General features: G+C 44.8%; 1 protein-coding gene across 1 annotated transcript in view; it reads left to right on the top strand.

The window, feature by feature from the left end:
• ncam2a (neural cell adhesion molecule 2a) overlaps nucleotides 1–26,362 on the top strand; it is a 543,279-nt gene that overhangs the window by 495,548 nt on the left and 21,369 nt on the right. The window contains exon 23 of the mRNA XM_078231910.1: nucleotides 25,422–25,626. Coding sequence (XP_078088036.1) covers nucleotides 25,422–25,626 — 205 coding nt within the window. The remainder of the gene's footprint in view (nucleotides 1–25,421; nucleotides 25,627–26,362) is intronic.

Here is a 26,362-nt window from a genome sequence, read left to right on the forward strand (position 1 = left end):
GAGACAAAAACAGGGAGAGCGAGAGAGAGATCTCTTGCTACTTTCAGAACCTGACAGTAACTGTTTTCCTCTTCTCTGTAAGTTTAGCTCCTCACCTATCAACACATGACTCTGTCAGTCAACCTAATCAAAACCCTATCCTGAAACCCAAAGGAAAAACAAAACAAACAAAAACGCATTAACTCAGATTAAAACAAACACATCCCTAGCTAAAATCAACCATTAGCCTGCATTCTCAGCATGTGAACTGCCTAGTTTGCTGACAAATCGGTACCCTGTAATCCAGAGCTGAATTTTAAACATACCCCTCACAAAAAAACATGATATCAATATACATTTCTTAAAGGCACAGTGTCATCACAGGCTTTAAGGTCATCACACTGCATTTTGTGTTTTTTTAAATTTATTTTATTCCCTAAGTCATGTAAACAGGAGACAATAAGCCAGTTTCAATTCCCCCTATATTTTTATTTGAATTTTAAAGAGGTCAAGCACAATTTAGCTTTCCTTATTCCCCAGAACTGCCAATCGACCAACATGCCATTAGTGTTAGAGATGTTTGAATGTACACAATCACGTTAACCATTGTCCAAGGCTTACCCATCCCATGGGATTTGCAGAGAGTCCAGTTGATCATTTTGGCTCATCTCTCTACCGGGAGGTGTTCCCATTTCCAGAAGTCGCAGCCTGTGCTTTGTTGCCCAATATCTTCACTCAGTGGAGATCACCATAGATCATAGAAATCATAGAAACCCTATAGTCCAGAAGGAGGCCATTCAGCCCATTGAGTCTGCACCGACAACAATCCCACTTCAGCCGTATCCCCGTAACCCCACATATTTACCCCGCTAATTCCTCTAACCTACACATCCCAGGGCACTCTGGGGTAATTTAGCATGGCCAATGCACCTAATCGGCACATCTTTGGACTGTGGGAGGTAACCAGAGCACCCGGGGGAAAGCCATACAGACACGAGAAGAACGTGCGTACTCCACACAGATGGTTGATCATTAATGCCAAGAATGGCATGGATGTCTCCTCAGATTTCAAATGCTTTCCCAATAGCTAGGTTTGCCACATTTATCCAAATCCAGAATTGGATGAAGGCTTCATTGCAGATTATACAATCATAGAATGATACAACACTGAAGAAGGCCATTCAGCCCAACATCCAAGTGCCAGCTGTTTGAAAGAGTTACCTAATTAGTCTTACTATCCCCAGAGTGCTGCAAAACTTTCCCTTTGAGTTTTATGATGGAATCAAGATGATGAAAATCAATGGAAAGTCTCAGCAATTAATTCTTCCATGTGATGGAATCGTCAAACTTTTCAGGTACAAGGCCACACAACGTTTATCCTCAGCAGTTCGAGCTGTATATATTTCTAAAAATTATTTTGTGTGAGCATCGCTGGCAAGGCCAGCATTTGTTGCTCATACTTAATGATCTTTGAAATAAGCCATTTTAGAAGGCTACGAACAAATCACATCATAGGTTCATAGAATCCTTACAATACAGGAGAGGGCCATTTGACCCATCATGTCTGCACCGACTCTTCAGTAGACCATCTTTGACAGACCCTATCCCCGTAGCTCCATATATTTACCCCACTAATCCCCCTAACCTACACATCCTGGGACACGAAGGGTCAATTTAACATGGCCTATCCACCTAACCTACGCAACTTTGGAGAATGTGCAAACTCCACAAAGACAGTCACCCAAGTCCAGAATTGAACCCGGGTCCCTGGCACTGTGAGGCAGCAGTGCTAAACACTGTGCCACCATGTCGCCCTCCAGGATGTTGGCCTGGAGTCACATGTAGGCCAGACCAGGTAAAGATGTTAGATTTCTTATCCTAAAGAGCATTGTTGAACCAGATGGGTTTTTATGACAATTGGTAATTGTTGTCATTATTATAAAGACTAGCTTTCAATTCCAGATTTTATTAATTGAATTTAAATTCCACCAGCTGCCATGGTGGGATTTGGACCAGCCTCACCAGAGCATTGGCCTGAATCTCTTAGATTACTGATCCAGTGACATTGCCATCATCTTCTCCAAGTGTTTCACACCAACCTTAATTCCTTTGTATCTTTTACTATTTGCCTTCAAAATTTAAAGTTTTTAAAGTTTATCTATTAGTGTCACAAGTAGGTTTACATTAACACTGCAATGAAGTGGCTATGAAAATCCCCTAGTCGCCACACTCCAGCGCCTGTTCGGGTACACTGAGGGAGAATTTAGCACGGCCAATGCACGTCTTCTTAAATGCTGTGATTGATCGAGTGGTGACTGTCTCAACATCAGGAGTTAAACTCAGCAACATCCTTCAATGGATTTGGGACTTGGAATTTGGGATGCTATCCTACATTAATGTGCTATATAGCTGCAAGCTAAGTTTATTAAAAGTTTATTTATTTATAAGTCACAAGTTAAGCTTACATTACCAGTGCAATGAAGTTACTGTGAAATTCCCCTAGTTGCCACATTCCGGCACCTGTTCGAGTCAATGCACCTACCCAGCACGTCTTTCAGACTGTGGGAGGAAACCGGAGCACCCGGAGGAAACCCACGCAGACACGGGGAGAACGTGCAAACTCCACACAGACAGTGACCCAAGCTGGGAATCGATTCTGGGTCCCTGGTGCTGTGAGGCAGCAGTGTTAACCACTGAGCCACTGTGTGGCCCTTCAAGTTGTTCTGGTACCACCTGGTGTTGCTTGGGATTAGGCCGTCAGGTCAGGAAGGTTTTTGGTTCAATTCACAATCTGTTCAGATGTTGCCGATCTTATTCAGTTGTCGAAGGAGAAGATTTGGGATGGAAGGGGGAAGGATTTATTGTTAGCAGAATGTAAGAGGCGATATGAGGATTTTGCATTGTCATAGGGAAGTGGTGCGGGGGTGAAGGGAGAGCTGTTGGGAGGGGCTCATACCCTGGGGGTATACCCAGAAGATATACAGGAGGATCCCATAACAGCTCCCAGCTAAGAATTTGCGAGAATTACCTGGGAAGTTTAAACTTCCATTGGGCAAGGACCCTGCACCGGGAACCATCCAAACCTCCCAATTAAATCAGAGATTTCAGATTGTTCTAACTCTCTTAGCAGAATGGTTATGCCATAAAAAGTTAGAGGGGTTAAAACCACTGGATAACTATGGCACTGACACACCTGAACTCTTACTGAACCCCCAGAAAACCATCAACACTTCTGACCCCCCCAGTACCCAAATCCTAACCCAGCACCACACTCCCCCAACTACATGTCTTACACTCCACCTTCATGACTATTCTCTGAGTAATACCCAGCCTCTCGATCCCATGACTACTCCCCCACCCCACTACCCTTGCAAACCCTCCAACACCCCACACCACACCACCCCCATCAACTGTCCTCCTGAGCTTTCAACTAACCCTCCTTCCCCCTGCACCCCACCAATTACTCTCCTGAGTACCCCGTAGTGCCGTAATAGGGGATATGTCTTCATTTCCCCTGCACTGGATGGAGACAGAAACTGCTGTGCTACACATTTCACACCAGACCCAGGGTCGGTAAACCGAGTGGGAAATGTGCAGCTCCTGACCCGGATACGTGAAATGGAGTAGAGTGACAATCCAATGGTGAGCATTCAAGTCACACAAGTGCGAGGCAATGATAATATCCAGCAGGAGAGAATCTAACCATCTCCCCTTGACATTCAATGGCATTACCATTGCTGAATCTCCACACTACCAACATCCTGGAGGTTACCACAGACCAGGAGCAGAACTGGACCAGCCACAGAAATACCGTAGTTACAAGAGCAGGTCAGAAGCTGGAAATCCTGCGACGAGTAACTCACCCCCTGTCTCCCCAAACCTTGTAAGAAGTCTCACAGCACCAGGTTAAAGTCCAACCTTATCCAACAACTTACAAGATCAGGACTGTGGTGGAATACTCTCCAGTTGTCTGGATGGGTGCAGCTCCAACAACACTCAAGAAGTTTGACACCAACCAGGACAAAGTGATGCCTTTATTTCGCCCACATCTTAAATATTCACTTCTTTCACCGCTGACACACAGTGGTAACAGTGTGGAACCATATACAAGATAGATTGCGGCAACTCGCCAAGGCTTCTTCGACTGCACCTTCCAAACGCTCTACCAACTAGCAGTCCATTCCTTCTTCATCACTGGGATAAATTAAATATGGGCAATAAATACTGGCGTATTTATCAAAGCACCTCCCCTTTAAGGGAAGTAGCTTGCTTTAAGGAGTGCAGGCGAGTTTTAATCAGACTTGCATGAACTTTAGTTCCCTGCTGAGGAGTAGAGCCACTGTTTAGCGTTGTATTCTATACCTCTCTGACTGATATTAGCGGGCAGCAGGAACTTTGCATGTTGTGTTCAAAAAGGCCTTATCCAATCTTTCCCCCATTGCAATATATCAATGAGTGGCTTGATGGACTGTGATTGGCTGTGACCTCCTGAAGTTGTGAATGACACTGTACAAATGGGAAGTTCTTTCTTTCATGAGGGACTCTTGAAGGCAGAATGTGTAGGCCTCTGAAACAGGGTTAAATCGTTTGGCACCCACTGCCACATATTTTCAAGTCTCACAACACCAGGTTAAAGTCCAACAGGTTTATTTGAAATCATGAGCTTTCGGAGCACTGCTCCTTCATCAGGTGAGCCACTCACCTGGTGAAGGAGCAGTGCTCCGAAAGCTCGTGATTCCAAATAAACCTGTTGGACTTTAGCCTGGTGTTGTGAGACTTCTCACTGTGCCCACCCCAATCCAACGCTGGCATCTCCACCACATATTTTCAAGTCATTTGCTTCCACCAACCTACAGCTCCACAGTACCCATTATCCTTGGGTACCTTTGGGTGAGATGTTGCTATCAACAAACTGCTCACTGTCAAACCCGATCCTCTTGGCAGGATGTCCCAAGATGCTTCATAACCAATGAAGTCAAAGGTTAGAACATAGAACATAGAACAGTACAGCACAGAACAGGCCCTTCGGCCCACGATGTTGTGCCGAGCTTTATCTGAAACCAAGATCAAGCTATCCCACTCCCTGTCATCCTGGTGTGCTCCATGTGCCTATCCAATAACCGCTTAAATGTTTCTAAAGTGTCTGACTCCACTATCACTGCAGGCAGTCCATTCCACACCCCAACCACTCTCTGCGTAAAGAACCTACCTCTGATATCCGTCCTGTATCTCCCACCACGAACCCTATAGTTATGCCCCCTTGTAATAGCTCCATCCACCCAAGGAAATAGTCTTTGAACGTTCACTCTATCTATCCCCTTCATCATTTTATACACCTCTATTAAGTCTCCCCTCAGCCTCCTCCGCTCCAGAGAGAACAGCCCTAGCTCCCTCAACCTTTCCTCATATGACCTACCCTCCAAACCAGGCAGCATCCTGGTAAATCTCCTCTGCACTCTTTCCAGCGCTTCCACATCCTTCTTATAGTGAGGTGACCAGAACTGCACACAATATTCCAAATGTGGTCTCACCAAGGTCCTGTACAGTTGCAGCATAACCCCACGGCTCTTAAACTCCAACCCCCTGTTAATAAAAGCTAACACACTATAGGCCTTCTTCACATCTCTATCCACTTGACTGGCAACCTTTAGAGATCTGTGGATATGGACCCCAAGATCTCTCTGTTCCTCCACAGTCTTCAGAACCCTACCTTTGACCCTGTAATCCACATTTAAATTTGTCCTACCAAAATGAATCACCTCACATTTATCAGGGTTAAACTCCATTTGCCATTTTTCAGCCCAGCTTTGCATCCTATCTATGTCTCTTTGCAGCCTACAACAGCCCTCCACCTCATCCACTACTCCACCAATCTTGGTGTCATCAGCAAATTTACTGATCCACCCTTCAGCCCCCTCCTCTAAGTCATTAATAAAAATCACAAAGAGCAGAGGACCAAGCACTGATCCCTGCGGCACACCGCTAGCAACCTGCCTCCAATCCGAAAATTTTCCATCGACCACCACCCTCTGTCTTCGGTCAGACAGCCAGTTACCTATCCAATCGGCCAACTTTCCCTCTATCCCACACCTCCTCACTTTCATCATAAGCCGACCATGGGGGACCTTATCAAACGCCTTACTAAAATCCATGTATATGACATCAACTGCCCTACCTTCATCAACACACTTAGTTACCTCCTCAAAAAATTCTATCAAATTTGTGAGGCACGACTTGCCCTTCACGAATCCGTGCTGACTATCTCGGATTAATCCACATCTTTCTAAATGGTCGTAAATCCCATCCCTAAGGACCCTTTCCATCAATTTACCAACCACCGAAGTAAGACTAACCGGTCTATAATTACCAGGGTCATTTCTATTCCTTTTCTTAAACAGAGGAACAACATTCGCCATTCTCCAGTCCTCTGGCACCATCCCCGTGGACAGCGAGGACCCAAAGATCAAAGCCAAGGTTACTGTTGTAATGTAGGATGTAGAATAGTTAATTTGTATAGAACAAGTCCCGGCTGAGCCCTCATTCTTTTTAGGTCCAACACGGTGACACAGTGGTTAGCACTGCTGCTTCACAACGCCAGGGACCTGGGTTCATTTTCGGCCTTGGGTGACTGTCTGTTTGGAGTCTGCACATTCTCCCCATGTCTGCGTGGGTTTCCGCCGGGTGCTCCGGTTTCCTCCCACAGTCCAAAAGACATGCTGGTTAGATGGAATGGCCATCTAAAACTGCTCTTTAATCTCACAAGATGTGTACATTAGGTGGATTAATGAGATAAATGTGTGGAGTTGTGGGGATAGTACAGGAGGTGAGCGAGGGTGAGAAGCTCTGTTGAAGAGTTGGTGCAGACCCAATGGGCAGAATGGCCTCCTTCTGTACAGTAGGGATTGTCTAATTATGTGAACATGATCTCACAAACAGGAATATGATGAAGAGAATTTTATTGGTGGGATAAATTTCAGTCAGAATTCCCATGCCCTTCTTCTAAGTAGTGCTGTGTGATCTTTGAAGTCTATTTGACAGGGCAGACAGGATCTTGGTTTAATTGTTCTTCTGAACGCAATCAGTATTACACTGGAGTGTCAGCTTTGACTTTGTACTCAAGTCGCTGGAATAGGAATTGAATCTCTGATTCAGAGTCAAGAGTCACATTAAGGTAGCAGTTGCTGTGTTATAGGAGTATTGCTTGCAGTTGTTTCATACTGAAGTTAGCTTGACCTGTATCCCATGAAAAGCTGCAAGAATACAAGTGACAAAAGATTACAGCTGTGAAGGCTGTTTATGCAGGGGTAAGCGGTGTAGAGGACAATAGTCCCCTGGTGCATTTTCCTTGAGAATGCCTTGGCCAATCAAAGTCAACTTTCCAACCCTTTTCTCATGCAATATAATTTGTTGTTCCCTTTGAAATTTGCTATTCTTGTATTTGTCCTGATGAGTGCAAGACAAAAAGCTTTAACAGCATGTCTCTCTTTCCAGCAATGTTAAGTTCAGAACAACTAAGTGACTTTGCAAGATGACTGTGTTGACATGTTAGGTGATACTGTGTGTCACTTCTAATCCAGGTCAGAAATCCCAAGGTGTTTTATGAAATCAGCGTAGACCATAAATTTTGCACTTTAAATGTGGCATTCGTAAGCATAAGATGTTTCACTTCAGATATGATTCAAGTGACCCACTAGGGAAGTTTTATCAAACAAAGTTTATTTAAGAATACAGTTAAACTATAAAAAGAAAAATCAGCAATAACTTTTGCCAATTACAAAAAACACAACTATAATAGTGTATAAACCTTAACAGTTAAGTATTCTGTTCCAAGCTAAAGAACCTCCACAAACATAAACCCTTTTCTCGACTTAGCACAGAAAACAAATATGTTCGCGTCATGCTGGATTTTGCAGCTTTCCAACACCTGCTGTGATTCAGTCCTTTGGTATGGAATTGAAATGTTGAGACTTTCCTGTCCTGGAACTTTCAGCATACCTCAAGATCTCGGGTCACTGTCTATATGGAATTTGCACATTTTCCCTGTGTCTGCGTGGGTTTCCTCCAGGTGCTCCGGTTTCCTCCCACAGCCTGAAAGACGCGTGGGTTAGGCGCATTGGCCGTGCTAAATTCTCCCTTTGTGTACCCAAACAGGCGTTAGAGTGTGACGACTGGGAGATTTTCACTGTAACTTCATTGCAGTGTTAATGTAAGCCTGCTTGTGGCTCATAAATTAACTTTAACTTTTCTAGAATGAATGATATCTGTTAGCAACTCCACATGACTCCCCAGGGGAACATGCTGGTGTTGACTTAAAAGTGAACTTGACCATATCTTGACCATATTTTGACTATTGCTGTCAGTCTTGAAAGCTCCAATCATTCCCCAGCATCCACAGCCTTTTGGGCGAGAGAATTCCAGGTATCTGCTACCCCTTGTCAGAGAAAGATGATAATATTCAAAGTTTTATTTTATTTCATACGAGAGAGCAAAGCCAACATTTATTACCCATCCCTAATTACCCTTGAAAATGTGATCATAGCATCATGGCTATATTATAGGGTTACTAATTTAGACTAAGAATCTCAGAGATTATAGGGTGAGATTCTCCAGCCTCCCAGCTGCGTGTTTCCCGCCGGCAGGAGGTGGCGCGTTATTTGCTAGTGGCGGGATTCTCCAGTCAAGTCGCTGTAAACAGGAATTCCCATTGACATCACCCCATGCCAGCGGGAAACCCACAGGCAGGGTTGCACTGCCGGCAGGACTGGAGAATCCTGCCATCATGAACAGCTGGAAAATTGTGGCCATAAATTCAAATCCCACTGCAACCGTTAGTGAATTTAAACACAGTTCTTTGAATTTTAGAAAGACCAGAGTCAGTCATGGTCATGGTGCAAGTACCAAAATGTCATAAAAGCCCATCTGCTTCGCTAATGTGCTTTAGGGAAGGAAATCTGCCATCCTTACCCAGCCTGGCCTACATGTGACTCCAGACCCAGGGAAATGGGAGCTGCAATATTACCACGGGAATCGGAGCAGGCGAGGGGCGGACAATGGGAAGGTCTGTTCACCTCGGGTGGGATTTTACAGTTTCGGGATGAGTTTGACCATAAAATCCCACCTGGAATTGACTCCTAACCGATCTCTGAAATGGCCCAGCAAACCACCCAGTTGTATCAAAGTGTTACCAAGCTATGTATGCTGAGATCCGAAACATAATTGAGAGTGTGATTGGAAGACTATAGTCATGTTGCCACCATCTGTGTTTTCTTAGTTTGTTGATTCATGCACAAACGCTTTCTACATTTATCTTGCAGACAAGAATTATCACTTAAGTATGTTAATTGTTTTGAATAAAAGAAATTATTTGCAATTTGTCTTTTTTCTTTCTTTTGAAGACAGTTGTTCACATTAGAGTTACTAATATTCCTCTTGAATGGACAAGAAATTTGTCCACTAATCAATATGATGCCACTTCCCCTTTCTCTTCCAGTCACACATGTTAGGGACCAGATCAGAAACTCCAAGGTACGTTATGGAGTTAACCTGGACCCCAACTGTTTTTGATTTTGGCATTAGGAATAGCACAGGATGTTTTGCTCCAGGTGTGATTCAATTGAGCCACTAGGAAGCTTTTATTAAAACAATCTTTATTTTTAACAACACAGGTAAAATATAACAAAAATAATTCGCATAAGTTTTACCAATTCGAAGTAGTTAGACATGGCAAAGTATAATTCTTAACAACTAGCTATCGCTATAGTTCCAATGTAAGCAATATCCTCATAGACATAAATCCCTTTTTTGAATTAGCATTAAAACAGATATGCCTCATGTGGATGCTAGATTTCCAGCCTTTTAACACCTCTGGACAGAGATCCAGGCAGACACCTGTCCTCTGACTCTCATACAGCAGAGTCTCAGAGAAAGAGATTTATTTTCTGGTAGATCCCAGTCTCAAAATCCAGAGAGGAAAAGAGAGGCACTGCTCTCTAACAACTCCAAGCAGCATGTAAGCTTGATTTCTCTATCAAAACCTAACTCCACCCAATCATATGATTTTCTGTCAGTCAACCTAATTAAGCCCTATTCTGCAAAACCCCAGGGGAATACTAAATTAACAGAACAGCACCAGTTCAGATTTTTAAAAATCATACCAGCAATTAGGAGCAATTATGCTGCTGCAGTAACAACAGAGAACTGGTACAGACCCAGCAGCACCAGTTATAACGGACTGTTAAAAGAAATCCTGCACAGAAACATGACTCAATTGCATTTCTTAAAGGCACGGTATCGCCACACACTAAAACAGAAGAAAACGGGGAAGGAAACGAACAAGAACCAATGATCGCTCAACACAACTGCAATGCCTTGTTTATCATAATGTATAGACTCCCCAACACAGTGGAACCCTGCAAACTCCTGGACTAGGTGCAGGGACGGCACGGTGGCGCAGTGGTTAGCACTGCTGCGTCACAGCGCCAGGGACCTGGGTTCGATTCCTGGCTTGGATCACTGTCCGTGCGGAGTTTGCATGCTCTCCCCTAGTCTGTGTGAGTTTCCTCCGGGTGCTCCAGTCTCCTCCCACAGTCCAAAAGTCGTGCTGGTTAGGTGCATTGGCCATGCTAAATTCTCCGTCAGTGTAGCCTAACAGGCGCCAGAGTGTGGCCACTAGGGGATTGTTACTGTAAGCCTACTCGCGACACTGGTAAATAAACTTAAACTTTAAAAAAAATTGAAAGCCAATTTGAGAAAGAATGTCTGAAAACACCCTCATCAACACCTATTGCAGGAGACATCTCGATCCCTGTATAAAGTTGTACAATACCTGCACTGTGAATGAAGTGATCGCCATCCCAGTGAGAAACAGGTCCAGCTCTCACTTGAAGGAACTCACCGAATCAGCATTCACGACATGGGTGTTTCCTGACTGCGAACCAGTGTAGGTCCCCGAACACAGGGCTGAGAGGGGAGCAGGACTTTTTAAAAAGTTTTTTGTTTTGAGTGTTCCAACAAGGGCAGCAAAGTCTCAGGTGACTCAGATCGAGAACTTCAAGTTTTTAGATGCCCAGATCACCAGCAACCTATCCTAGTCCCACCACGCCGACACTATAGTTGAGGAAGCCCACCAACACCTCTACTTTCTCAGAAGACGAAGGAAATTTGCCTTCCTTCACTCCAGCGGGGACGGGCCGCGAGATCCCTGCAAGTGGGGAACTGTAGTAAATGCCACTGGAGTGAACCATTCCTGGCCATTGCGAAGGGGAGGGCTAGCGGGCCCGGAGATTTCAGTCCTGGGTCCGTTAAATGGATTTAAATTATACTAAAATTACCTGCTGCATATATATCGTCCAGCACGAATCGGCCGCCTCTAGTGTCTCTCAGGCCGCTGCACTAAAAAAGCGGAGCAGCAGGATGGGAGAATCGCCCCTCTGAGTTTGAGTTCCACCAAGGCCATTCAGCTCCTGACCCCATTACAGCCTTGGTTCAAACATGCACAAAAGGGCTAAACTCAAGGGGGTGAGATGAGAGTGACTTCCCCAGACATCAAGGCCACATTTGACCGAGTATGGCATCGAGGTGACCGAGCAAAACTGGAATCAATGGGAATCAGGGATGAAGCTCTCCACTGGTTGGAGTCATACCAAGCATGGAGGAAAATCCTTGGAGGTCAATGCTCTCATTCCCTGGACATCACTGCAGGAGGCCCTCAGGGTGGTGTCCTAGGCCCAACCATCTTCAGCTGCTTCCATCAATGACCTTTCTTTCAAAATAAGGCCAGAAGTGGAGATGTTCACTGATGATTGTACAATTTTCAGCATCATTCGCATCTCCAACAAGAGAGAATCTAACTATCTGCCTTGATATTCAATGGTATTCTCACCACTCATCTATCAACATGCTGGGGGGACGGGGGGGGGGGGGGTGTTGGGGGAGGGGAGGGGGGGGGGAGTGGTTACCATTGAACAAAAACTGAACCAGAGAAGCCTAATAAATAATGATGCAACAAGAGATGCTGGGAATTTTCAGATGAGTAACTCACCTCCTACTCCCTAGAGTTTATCCACCATCTACAAGGAGTGTAATGGCACACTCTCCACTTGTCTGGGTGAGTGCAGCTCCAACTGCATGGAAGAAGTTTAACACCATCCAGGAGGATGCATTCTGCTTGATTGGCATCCCATTCATCACCTTAAACATTAACTTCTTCCGCCACTAATGCACAGTGGCATGAGTGTGTTCCATCTGCAAGATGCCCTGCTGCAACTCACCAAGTTCACCAAGGCTTACCAGCCTCTACCACCTAGAAGGACAAAGGGTAGAAGATAGATGGGAACACCATTACCTGAAAGTTCCCCTCTAAGTCACTCACCATTCCGAATTGGAAATATATAGGTTGTTCCTTCACTGTCGCTGAGTCAAAATCCTGGAACTCCCTCCCTAACAGCACTGTGGGTGTACCTACACCTCGTGGACTGCAGTGGTTCAAGAAGGAGACTCATCACCACCCTCTGAAGGGCAATTAGAGATGGACAAGAAATGCTGGCTAAGCAAATTATGCCAAAAAGCCATTTATAGAATTCTAAAGAACTGAAGGAGGCCATTTGGCCCATCGAGTCTGCACCAACCACAATCCCACCCAGGCCCTATCCCATAACCCCATGCATTACTCCTAGCTAGTCCCCTGACACTAAGGGGCAATTTAGCATGGCCAATCCACCTAACCCGCAATCTTTGGACTGTGGGAGGAAACCGGCGCACCCGGAGGAAACCCACACAGACACAGGGAGAACGTGCAAACTCCACACAGACAGTGACCCAAGCCAGGAATCGAACCCAGGTCCCTGCGTTGTGAGGCAGCAGTGTTAACCACTGTGCCACCATGCCGCCATTGAACGAATGAAAAAAAATCCCCCCATTTCCCCTGGCATCACCCTGTACCCTATGTGATGCCCAGAATGGGATAATCTGGGCAGGTTTTAGGGCAGTGCTCGCCTCAAGACCGGAAAATCTCGCCCAAGATCAACAGCCCTTTGCACGGTCTGCCAACCTCTCTTTCCCAAACGCTACGATTCCCATGGCGGGCAGGATGGGAAAATTCCACCCAATGCTTCAGTTGGAATAAAGTGCACGTGGAGAGGATGTTTCCACTAGTAGGAAAAACTAGAACCAGGGGGCATAATCTCAGGCTAAAGGGATGATCCTTTAAAACAGAGATGAGGAGGAATTTCTTCAGCCAGAGAGTGGTGAATCTGCGGAACTCTTTGCCGCAGAAGGCTGTGGAGGCCAGGTCATTGAGTGTCTTTAAGACAGAGATAGATAGGTTCTTGATTAATAAGGGGGTCAGGGGTTATGGGGAAAAGGCAGGAGAATGGGGATGAGAAAAGAAATCAGCCATGATTGAATGGTGGAGCAGACTCGATGGGCCGAGTGGTCTAATTCTGATCCTGTGTCTTATGTTCTTATGGAATCTAACGAGCTTGCGATCTTTATTTACCCTGCTGAAGAAACAGGTCCATTGGACTAATCCTGAATCTAAAGTGTCCATTAGGTTTGTTTAATTAGTTAAGATGCAAAGAGAGGAGAATCATTTTATTTCTGTATTTTGCTATTCAACATCTTGCAACACATTAAGGGTCCCCATTGAGATGATGTCAATAGTAATTAATGTTTTATGAGTCAGAGTGCCGAAGTACTTTATTTCTGACAAAATCAATGTCAATTTATTTATTAGACACATGTATTGCTATTTTGCTGCAGCTAAATTGAGTTTTCTTTTGCATTGATGGAAATATAATTAGTAGGCATTTTAGATGTATGTAATACACAGAGGATTCCAGATTTTAAATTGAACAAGCAGTATTCAGATGAATAAGGACCCAAATTTGTTCATTTTTTTTCTCCTTCTCTCTCAGTCTCTATCAACCATGTAAATGAGATCACACTGAAAAGTAATTGGGTTTTGACTCGAAATGTTTATGAATAACATTTCCCTCAGCTGTAAGCACGTTTAATTTTATTTTCCACTTGTTCAAGCAGTGGTCCACATCCGCCGGGGCCTGTCTTGAACCTGATCCAATGAAGATAAGGGATGTCAGTGCCAGGGAATGGGGACCATTCTGTATCAGGCACAACCAGGGCGGGATTTTCCAGCTGCACTCGCCCCAAGGCTGGAAATCCAGGCCCGAGATCAAGGGACATTTGCATGGTCTGTATTCTGACTGCTACGATTCCCGTGGTGGACGGGACAGGAAAATTCTGCCTCCAGTGTCAGCATCAAAGCTCTCCTCGGTTACATAGAATCATAGAATCCTGCAGTGCAGAAGGAGGCCATTTGGCCCATTGAGTCTGCACCGACCACATTCCCACCCAGGCCCTATCCCCATAATCTTATGCATTTACCCTAGTTAGTTCCCCAAAAACTAAGGGGCAATTTAGCATGGCCAATCCATCTAATCTGCACATCTTTGGACTATGGGAGGAAACTGGAGCACCCGGAGGAAACCCACGCAGACACGGGGAGAATGTGCAAACTCCACACAAACAGTCACCCATGGGCATGGGATGGTCACTAGGTGTAAGGATATGCCTTGGTACAGTACTGAAATATCAGCAGTGAAACCGTGGGGAGCACTTCTTGTTCATATGTTCATGGGTCTGAGTCCTGCAATGTCCTAACTAAATGAGAGTTTGTGGGTTTTAAACAAAAAGAAAAAGACGTGGTTTGCAAGCGTAGATTCAAAGCAACACACAACAGGTTTATTGAAAGAGACATTCTCTGCACAGAACAGAAAATGAAACTAAAAGCAGGAGCCTATGAAATGTTCCAATAACATCACCATCAAGTCATGTGGTCAGCTGTTAAAGCAATCATGCAACCATTTAAATATCTAACTTCAGAATGTAGAATTGATGCTGATACTCTCTGTGAAGTCCTGAGGGAGTGCTATACTGTCAGAGATGTTTGGGTGAGATTTGCTATTTGTTGGCAGCGGGATCCTCTCGTCCTGCCACTGTCAATGGGAATTCCCATTCACGTCACCCCATGCTGGCAGGAAACACCTGCCATCAGGTGGGAGTGCGCTGCCGGTGGGACCAGGGAATCCCATTGTAGTGAATGGCCAGAGAATTCCGGCCTATAACAATAATGTTAATAAAATTCATATGCACCCCCCCCTTCCCCTATTTTCTGACCTTGACTGACCCACAATCTCAAGACACCAGGCCCCTCCCACTTCAGCCCTCCATGCCTTGACCTGACCCTCCCGTGGACCCCTCCTCCACTCCTATGACCCCCCTGGCCTGATTCCAGTTGCCCTAGCCTCACCGCTGCTCCACCCAGTGCTGGTCCTGAGCCTCCATGCAAGCTACCATCCTTCTGTTCCTCTCCTTTGTGCCACAGAGTTCGTCCACTGACCTTAGACACAGTGACACAAAGGTAACTGGTGCATGTAAAGACAAAGGGGTTGATGGGGAGAGTATGGGTTAGCATGAGTTAGCACTCAGTTGGATAGGGATATAAAAGACCATGAGAATGTGTCGGGCTCAGGGGTTGGCACTCAGGTATAGATACTGTAAGGGCCATGGGATGAGTGCAGGAGCATGAGTTGGCATGAAGTATGGAGTTGGCATGAGAGGCAATTGGAGAGTGGGTGGGGGGGCAGGTGTTGGTGTGAGTTGGCATGGGTGGGGGAGTGAGTAACGGACGAGGGTAATCTGAGGAGTGTAGGCGAGATGGCCTAGTATTGAACAAAACAACTCAGAGAACTGGGAATGTTGAGACAGTCTGCCTTGGCACTTGGCACTCTTTAGGTGGGATTTTACGTCCTCGCTCGGAAATCCCTGCCCAAAGTCAATGGGCGTTTCCTTTGTCCACCTATTGCCCGCTCCAATTCCGTGGCAGGCGGGGTGGTAAAATTTTGGCATTTGTGTCGAAGTTTAAGCTGTTTTTGGGGCAACAGTCCTGACTCCACCATGCACCTGCCTGCTCCGAGGAATGAAGAGAACACAATTTGGAGCACTTTTTCCCCCCGAAGTGTTTATGGTGAGCCAGAAAATTTCTCAACTCTATGGATCCTCCCTAGGAATGAAAATCTGAACCCGTGCATCAATAGAAAAGAAAATCAAAAGTAAGATAGACTTAACATGGCCGGAATTCTCCGGCGATTCACACCGGTGGGATTCTCCGGTCCCGCCGGAAGTGAATCCCTGCCATGGGTTTCCCGCCGGCGTGGGGTGATGTCAATGGGAATTCCCACTGATAGCAGCAGGACCAGAGAATCCCACTGCAAGCAAATAACCTGCCACCTCCCGCCGGCAGGAACCACACGGCTGGGAGGTCGGAGAATCTCAGCCCACATCTTTTGACCTTGTTCACTATAATTTTGTCAGTAAAGTCATCTTTACAAAATGAGTAACTCGATGCAAGCAAATAATACAGAGCCTTCCAGAACACAACTATAATGTTGTGAAGTACCTGATAGCTTCCCTAACATGGTGCCCCAGGAGAGTATTTTTAATAAAATACACCCTTCAAACCTGGCATGTGTCTCTGGAGTGAATCTGATCTGGCCCACAATTGGACCTGCAATATTGCACGCCCTTTCACCAAAAAACATGTTTACAGAGCTACTGATCGTTGCAGAGAATTAAGGTTTTTTTTGGTTATTGATTCTCGTGATTGACGAGAAAAAGCTTCTGATAACAAAGTCAGAATAATTTATTATCTCAGCTGCATTAGAAATAATAATGGCCACAGCCGTATAACTTTGTCCTCAAACCAAAAGCCATTATCTATGCTATTTGAACAGGTTTGTTTAGAACATCAAAATAATCATTTGAAACAGTGAGGCGCAATGTGAAATCAATATGAATATTTATCCCCTCAATAAAATTACAGTTCTTACCTTCTTGATGTCTTTGTCTATTTTTGTGTTAATGCAACCCAACTAGAAAAGGTTGGGACCTAAACAGGATTAAAGGGCCGAATGTGGCTTTGGTCATTGACCCCTGTGTTAGGTTAAATCTTGAATTCCATGTCTTCCATCTCTCACCTTTCTTAAATAGTGAAGTGACAGCAAGTGAGGAGCACTCTTGAATCCAGAGAGCTTTGGAAGATTAGGGCTAAGGCACACACAATGTCCTCACCTGCATTTCCTAAACCCCTGGGATGGAAACCACCTGGCCCTAAGGGTTTATCACTCTTTAGTAATAAAACTTGCTCCAATACTGTTATCTTGTTTCAGTTATTATTGTGAAGAACCTGTGCTTCATTCATAGAATCATAGAATCCCTTCAGTGCAGAAGGAGGCCATTCGGCACATTAAGCCTGCACCGACCACTATCCCACCCAGGCCCTATCCCCATAACCCCACATATTTACCCATATTTACCCTAATCCCCTGACACTAAGGGGCAATTTAGCATGGCCAATCAACCTAACCCACACATCTTTTGGACTGTGGGAGGAAACTGGAGCACCCGAAGGAAACCCACGCAGACACGGGGAGAACGTGCAAACTCCACACAGACAGTGACCCGAGGCTGGAATTGATCCGGGTCCCTGGTGCTGTGAGGCAGCAGTGCTAATTACTGTGCCACCGTGCCCCCCGATTCAGTAATCATTTTCTGGGGTGTTGGACATGCAGACCTCTTCCTGTACTGTAAATACTGGCATGAAGTAATAATGCAGAATCTCCTCCATTTCATTACTATAGGGTTCATGGTGGGAGATATAGGAAGGATATCAGAGGTAGGTTCTTTACGCAGAGAGTGGTTGGGGTGTGGAATGGACTGCCTGCAGTGATAGTGGAGTCAGACACTTTAGGAACATTTAAGCAGTTATTGGATAGGCACATGGAGCACACCAGGATGATAGGGAGTGGGATAGCTTGATCTTGGTTTCAGATAAAGCTCGGCACAACATCGTGGGCCGAAGGGCCTGTTCTGTGCTGTACTGTTCTATGCTCTATGTTCTATTTCCTTAATTTTATTGGCAGCATCACTGCTAGGAGTTGTCAAGGGGTCCACATTGCACCAGACCATCTTTTTCGAATGTCAACGTTAAAATATTTTCTATTGATTCTGATAATCTTTTCAAGTTTCATTCCATGTTCCTGCTTTGTATTTCTTCCTATCTTTTTCATCACCCTTTGGCAATCCCTGCAATTTTTCCCATTTGTGAAAGTCTGTGCTATTTTTGCATTTTTCGATACAATTTTTTTCTTTTGGTGTTATGTTGTCCCGTTCCTGTTGTTAATTTTGGCAAATAGAACTCTTGGACTCCAGCTGCTTAAACTGGTTCTGTACACAATAAATTATTTTGTGACCATCTCCCTCTGATTTACTGCCACTTTATCCATTAATGGATTTTCCCCAGTATCTGGAACAGTCAATTCCGGCCTCGGGTCACTGTCTGTGTGGAGTCTGCACGTTCTCCCTGTGTCTGCGTGGGTTTCCTCTGGGTGCTCCGATTTCCTCCCACAGCCTGAAAGACGTGCTGGTTAGGCGCATTGGCCATGCTAAATTCTCCCTCAGTGTACCCAAACAGGCGCCAGTGTGTGGCAACGAGAGGATGTTCACAGTAATTTCATTGCAGTGTTAATGCAAGCCTACTTGTAACTAATAAATAAATAATGAATAAATAAACTTCTCCCCATGTCTGCATGGATTTCCTCCGGGTTCTCTGGTTTCCTCCCACTCTCCAAAGAAGTGTAGGTTAGGTGGATTGGCCATACTAAATTGCCCCTAAGTGTCCCAAGATGTGCAGTTTGGATGAATTAGCCATGGTAGATATGTGGGGTTATGGGAATAGGGCAGGGGAGAGGGCCTGGGAAAGATATTCTGTCAGGAGAGTTGGTGCAGACTCGAAGGGCTGAATGGCCTCCTTCTACACTGTGGAGATTTCATGAAACCACCATCATGTTCACCTCCCCTTACTCCCACCCCCTTACTCCCACCAACCTCTTCTCTACCCCAAGCTCACTGGGAGGTTTCAATCTGCTAAAGGTGCTGTCACTGCCTTTTCATCTTATGATACCGAGTGTGGCGTATCTTGTCATGAATGAACATCCTTAACTAATAGTTAATGAGTCCTTTCATAACTCACTTCTGACAACTCCACTTGCAAGTTATCATAGCCTCCTCAATCATTAAATTAAATAGTCATTGTTCAGGATCAACATTTTGCATTCTTTATGTGATACAAATTAGCTCCACCAGGAAATTTCATTGTCAAATATTTGCTAAACAGACAGGCAAATTTACTGAGACTGTCATTCTAAATGACTTCATCCACCTCACAGAGTGAAATGAGGCAAATCTGTGAAGAGTCAAATGGAATATGCTGGAAAGGTGAGGGAGTATCAACAGGCTTCACTCTGTATAGAATCATAGAATCCCTATAGTGCTGAAGTAGGCCATTCGGCCCATCGAGCCTGTACCGACAACAATCCCACTAGACCTCAATGGCCTCCAGTTCAACCAGCAAGGCCATCACGACCATTCCCCACTAATGGGGGCCAGGTGTTTTCCTCACCGGAGAGAACATCTCCCGGCCAGGCCATAAAGGCAAGTGAGCTGGGATGATTCCATCCTGGTCTCAACGACTAAATCCTGGGCTCATTTAATCAATGGCAAATAAGATTTCAATATATTTAAATAAATTATTCAGCCTCTCGCCAAAAATGGGCGGGATGTTGATCGGCCGGATATCCAATGCCGGTAAGATTGCGAGAGGCGAGAAATCGTCGCGAACCTGATTTCCCGGCTCTCACACGATTTTATCATGGGGAGGGTGAGTCGGTAAAACCGCGACCCCAGTCTTCATTTGATCTCTCAATATAGAGAAAGTCACAATTTCTGTGCTCCTTAATATGCCCCTTGAAATCTATTTCCTTAACCAAGTTTTGGTCCTAATGTCTACTTCTGCGACTTGGATCGCCAATTGTGAATTTTGTTTGATAACCTGTGAGGCCTCTTAGATTATTTTACTCCATTAGAATTGTAGAAGATGCATAGAATCCCTACAGTGCAGAAGGAGGCCTTTCAGCCCATCCAGTCCCCACCGGCCACAATCTCACCTATCCCCTCAACCCCATGTATTTACCCTGCTAATCTCCCTGACGTCATTAACGGAGCTATAAACAGACTGTTGCTGTTATTGTTGTAAGCAACTGAACACGGATGCTCTGACAAAGGGTCATCTGGACTCAAAGCGTTGGCTCTATACTCTCTCCACAGATGCTGCCAGGCCTGCTGAGATTTTCCAGCAATTTCCTGTTGTTGTTGTTGTTGTTGGTGTTGCAGGTGGTGGAGAGAACGTGCGGGGTCAGCAGGTCAGCCAAACCTCATGATGCATTTAGCAAGTGAGCCTCTCTCAGAGCTCAGGCTCTTTGCTTCTGGATGGTGATTATATTGGAAGAGTCAGGGTTACGTACAGGCTCTTTGATTAGAAAATGATGCAGTCTCTCACTATCGCGAAACAATGACTGCCCTTTAACCTCCCATTGTCTCCCTGGCCACCACCAGTGATAACATAGCAAAGACCTGATACTACAATGGAAGGGCATTAACCAAGGAGCCATCACTTTGTCACCAGCAGATGCAAGCATCCAATCTTTATTCTCAGAAAGCATCTGAGTCTTTACAACCTTAGGGATCAAAGCACAATTTGCTCTGCATTTACTTTACACAAATTAATATCATGGTTTACATTATTAATAAATGTGCATACATCCACCATCACATACTTATAGATGGAGCTATAGGGAATCAAATTTGCATTTTTAATTAAGTCATCAAGTTTGGCTCTTTACCGTAAGACACACAGGATGGTGACCTGATATAAAGGACACTTAAAGGGAGACTAGCATTTGGAGAATTCAATTCTGAGCATTTCCTGGCTGGTGAATTTTCTTTTTCTTTATTCATTCATGGGATGTGGGCATCGCTGCCAAGCCAGTATTTATTGCCCATCCCTATATGACCTTGAGCTGAGTGGCTTGCAAGGCCATTTCAGAGGGCATTGAGTCAACCACATTGCTGTGGCTCTGGAGTCACATGTAGACCAGATAGGAATGGTAGATTTCCTTCCCTAAAGGACATTAGGGTTTTTACAACAATTAACAATTGTTTTATGGTCATCATTAGACTTTTAATTGCAGATTTTTATTGACTTCAAATTTCACCATCTGGCATGATGGTATTCGAACCCAGGTCCCCAGAGCATTACCCTGGGTCTCTCTATTAATAGTCTGGTGACGATACCACTACGCCACCACCTTGCCTTATCCTGTACCTGAACGTAGAGACTGTGGCTTAAACACATTGGAATTTAGAAAAGAAGTGGGTCTTAGCAAAGAACATGTCTCAGCCTGCATCATGTAAATATTAATATATAAACTTCTTTGAGGTCACTGTTTCCACTTGAATAACAAACCAATTAAATGCCTACAAATACATCGAACATTTATTTATGTGTTAATATTTGAATGGAACTGTTTCAATATCTCAAAGGACTAAATGGTCTGTTTACCCAAAAAAGGCGATTCTATTTTCGTTTATGTTTAGCAATAACCAATTAAACTGTCGACTGCTCACAATTCCACATCAGACAATTTCACCCAATGCGAATACCTTGACTGAAAACGACCAAAACACGACGCACTTATAATAATCTTCATTCAACATCTTTTAAAGCTGCTAATAGTCACTGAGGGCATGTTATAAAATAGATATAAAGAGGGTGCAGAGAAGATTGACAAGGTTGATAGCAGTGAGTATACACATCAAGAAAGGTGCACCAGGCTGCCTCTGGTTTTTCTTGGAACACAAAGGCAGAGAGGCGTGATCTAAAAAAGGTGCTTAAAATGATTAAAGGTTTTTACAGAGTGGATGCAGAGAAAATGTTTCCTCTTGTGGGGAAGAACACAGCCAGAGGCCTCCGATTTAAGAGAGTCACCAAGAAATGCGGCAGGAATTCAAAGAAACCTCTTCCCCAAAGAGTGGTGAGAATGTGGAACCTGTTACTACAGGGGGTTGTTGAAACAAATACTGTGAATGCATTCAAAGCGAAACCAGACAAGATTTTGTGGGAGATGGGAGGAGAGGGATACAATGGTAGATAGAGGTGAGAAAAGAAGGGAGGAAGCTCAGGGGAGAAGAAACATTGGTTGATTGGGCTGAATGTGACTAAACTCCATTCCATCTAAGGACAGGCAACTCAATTTTCATTTCTGTCCTCACCTTGATAAGGCTTTTTGATTTTTTCCATGTTAGCTTCTAACATAGATAGCTTACAACTTGCTTCAGATCCAAAAGATTCTGTGCCATATTCCTTGTGTGGTCCAAAGTAGGATATAACTGGGAGCAATATAATCATGGGCCACAGCAAATAAAGCAGTCAGCTCTCTTTGGGCGCAGTGCAATCACGGATTATAATTAAGAACAGGACAGTTAGGAGTTGCCTGTTATCCATTCAGGGCATGTTAATAAAAGCAGGACTTTGTTAAATTGGGGTTGAAAGGAGAATGGAGTCAGGGAGTTCAGTCAATTTTGGGATTGGCAGTGGATTCATCAGGTTGGCTGAGATCGACAGTGCGCTTGGAATGGGAATAGGATTGAATCAGGTTGGTTTGGAATGGGATTGGGATTGAAACAGTATAGTTGAGATTGGAATTGAATCTGTTTGATTAGGATTGACCTGTTTGACTGGGATTGGATCAGTTTGATTGGGATTGGATCACTTTGATTGGGATTGGATCTGTTTGACTGGGATTGGATCACTTTGCTGGGATTGGATCTTTTTGATTGGGATTCGATCATTTGATTGGGATTGGATCAGTTTGATTGGGATTAGATCAGTTTGACTGGGATTAGATCAATTTGATTGGGATTGGATCATTTTATTGGGATTAGATCAGTTTGATTGGGATTGGATCTGTTTGGATGGGATTGGATCATTTGATTGGGATTGGATCAGTTTGATTGGGATTAAATCAATGGGATTGGATGTGATTGCTGTGGGATTGACAGTGGATCAGGATCAGTTTGTTTGGAGTTGTTAGTGGGAATGGATCAGATCATTTGGGGTTGGCAGCCAAGGTTGTCGTCAGCAGACACTTTGTTTTGTAGTTTATGCTGCGGGTCAGGCAAATGAAAGCGATGACACCCCTAATTTGCCAATGATCATTTATAATCCTTTATCTGACTAAACTCCATTCCACCTAAGGACAGGCAACTCAATTTTCATTTCTGTTCTCACCTTGATAAGGCTTTTTGATTTTTCCATGCTAAGAACTAACATAGATAGCTTACAACTTGCTTCAGATCCAAAAGAGTATTTGTTATCTTTGATGTGTGGGCACTGTTGTTATCCTAGTAAATGTGTCAGCAAATGTTCATCCAAAGGGGTCCCACAAGAGTATATATCAGGAATGATGAGTGAATTCGATTTATTTTTTGGTGAGTGTGGTTGAGGGTAGAATATTGACCAGGACTGTATCTTTAGCTTGTATGCTGAAGTCCCGGGTGTTGTGACATCGGAGAGTGCTGTCCCTGAGCCAAGGCTGACACCATAGTCCATTGTAATAGTGTCTGAAGACAAGATGCTGATGGATAGCATCCCACAAAATATTAAAGTCAGACATGAGTGATGCATAGAGCAGAGATATGTGAAATCGAGGGGAAGTAAATTGTTTTAATTCTGCCTTTACATTTTAATGAATGCATATTACATTGATTAGATAAATGGATATTAGCAGCGAGGAATCCCACTATGTTTACTATATAAGACCTTGGGCATTCACATTAAACATTTAACATTCCAAAATTAAGGGGCGGCACGGTGGCACAGTGGTTAGAGCTGCTGCCTCACAGCGTCAGGGACCCGGGTTCGATTCCAGCCTCGGGTCACTGTCTGTGTGGAGTTTGCACATTCTCCCCGTGTCTGCATGGGTTTCCTCCGGGTGCTCCAGTTTCCTCCCATACTCCAAAGACGTGCTGGTTAAATGTATTGGCCATGCAAAATTCTCCCTCATTGTACCTGAACAGGCGCCAGAGTGTGACGACTGGAGGATTTTCACAGTAACTTCATTGCAGTGTCAATGTAAGCCTACTTGTGATTAATAAATAAACTTTAAAATATAATCTAGGCTCTGAATGTGCTTTAAACCGAATTTCAGAAGGTATTTGACAGAGCTGACACTCAGTGTCGGTAGTATGTAGGAGAGTGTTGGACTTGGTGGTTGGTCCATTGTCCATTCAACTCTTTCAGCACCCCCCTCCCTGCCCCACACACCTCCTCACATCCTTCCTTAAACTCCATTTCTCCTTTGCATCACTCTGACGTGATGGGGGAGGGACAGCGGGATATCACTCAGTGTGGCAGGTAGGTAAAAGTAGATCAACTCCAACCCATTCCTAATTGGTGAATTATTGATTGCCTATCCCAGTCCATCACGCAAACCAGCCTCCCATCTATTGATTCTGTCTACACTTCCTGCTGCCTCGGCAAAGCAGCCAGCATAATTAAGGATCCCATGCAACCCGGACATTCTCTCTTCCACCTTCTTCCGTCGGGAAAAAGATACACAAGTCTGAGGTCACGTACCAACAGACTCAAGAACAGCTTCTTCCCTGCTGCCATCAGACTTTTGAATGGACCTACCATATATTAAGCTGATCTTTCTCTACACCCTAGCTATCACTGTAACACTACATTTTACACCTTCTCCTTTCTGTCTCCCCTATACACGATGTGGAGATGCCGGCGTTGGACTGGCCACTCACCTGAAGAAGGGGCTTAGAGCTTCGAAAGCTTGTGTGGCTTTTGCTACCAAATAAACCTGTTGGACTTTAACCTGGTGTTGTTAAACTTCTTACTGTGTCCCCTATACACTCCATGAACAGTATGCTTTGCCTAAATAGTGTACAAGAAACAATACTTTTCACTGTATCCCAATACATGTGACAATAATAAATCAAACCATAGAATCATAGAAACCCTACAGTGCAGGAGGAGGCCATTCAGCCCATTGAGTCTGCCCCGACAACAATCCCACCTAGGCCTTATCCCCATAACCCCACATGTTTACCCCACTAATCCCTCTGACCTACACACCCCGGGACACCAAGGGGCAATTTAGCATCGTCAAAGCACCTGACCCGCACATTTTTGGAGGATGGGAGGAAACCGGAGCACTTGGAGGAGACCCATGCAAACATGGGGAGAACCAAGCCGGGAATCAAACCCAGGTCCCTGCAGCTGTGAGGCAGCAGTGCTAACCACTGTGCCACCGTGCCACCCGTGAATCAAATCAAAATTTCTCATGTCTCCATGTGCCAGAAGTGCATAATTATACCGCAAAAAGCCTGAAATGTGGATACAATTGAAAAGAGCGGCTGTTGATTATGTTTTATTGGTTTTACATTTCTTTGCTTTATAGATACCCTGTTCAGGAGTCTAGGCCTGGGGGCAGTTGTTGGTCTTGGCGTTGCTGCTCTCTTATTAATCCTCGTCATCACTGACGTTAGCTGCTTCTTCACCAAGCAGTGTGGACTGCTGATGTGCATCACCACAAGGATCTGTGGGAAAAAGAACGGGTCAAGCACCAAAACAATGGACGCTGAAGAAGGCAAAGCAGCTTATCTGTAAGTATGGGTGGATGTGGTCCATGTGGCACTCACAGTCTCATAAGCAGGAGTCTCACCAGGAGGGTATGAAATAAAGCATCTCACTATTATGCTCCTGTAAAGACAGTTTAGCCGCCAGGGCACCAATTAGACAGAAAACGTCACTATTCGGCTTCCTATTAAAGGGCAAGTCGCATCTAAAGCTCCCAGTTGAAGAATGTCTCAGCAGCAGGACTCCCACTGAGCGGAGTCTCGCAATCAGAGTCCCTATTATTGAGAGGCTCACGCCACCGGATGCCTAGTCATCAGCATGGCCTCTGGTCTTTTTACTGAGGCTTGGAAAATTGGCATTCCCCTGGGACCAGGCGGCGCAGTGGGACAGTGGTTAGCACTGCCGTCTCACAGCGCCAGGGACCCAGGTTCAATTCCGGCCTCGGGTGACTGTCTGTGTCGAGTTTGCACATTCTCCCTGAGTCTGCATGGGTTTCCTCCGGGTGCTCCGGTTTTCTCCCACAGCCCAAATATGTGCAGGTTAGGTGGATTGGCCATGTTAAATTGCCCCTTAGTGTCGGGGGACGAGCAGAGCAAATACATGAGGTTACGAGGATAGGGCATGGGTGGGATTGTTGTCTGTGCAGGCTTGATGGACCAAATTGTCTTCTTCTGCACTGTAGGGATTCTATAATAGGCAAAGAAAGAAGAGGTGCAGGCAAATCTGGCCCCGTGTGATGCTACCATGAAATTTCTGTGCCCT

The sequence above is a fragment of the Mustelus asterias genome, chromosome 17 (assembly GCF_964213995.1).
Source record: "Mustelus asterias chromosome 17, sMusAst1.hap1.1, whole genome shotgun sequence".
Lineage (NCBI taxonomy): Eukaryota > Metazoa > Chordata > Chondrichthyes > Carcharhiniformes > Triakidae > Mustelus > Mustelus asterias.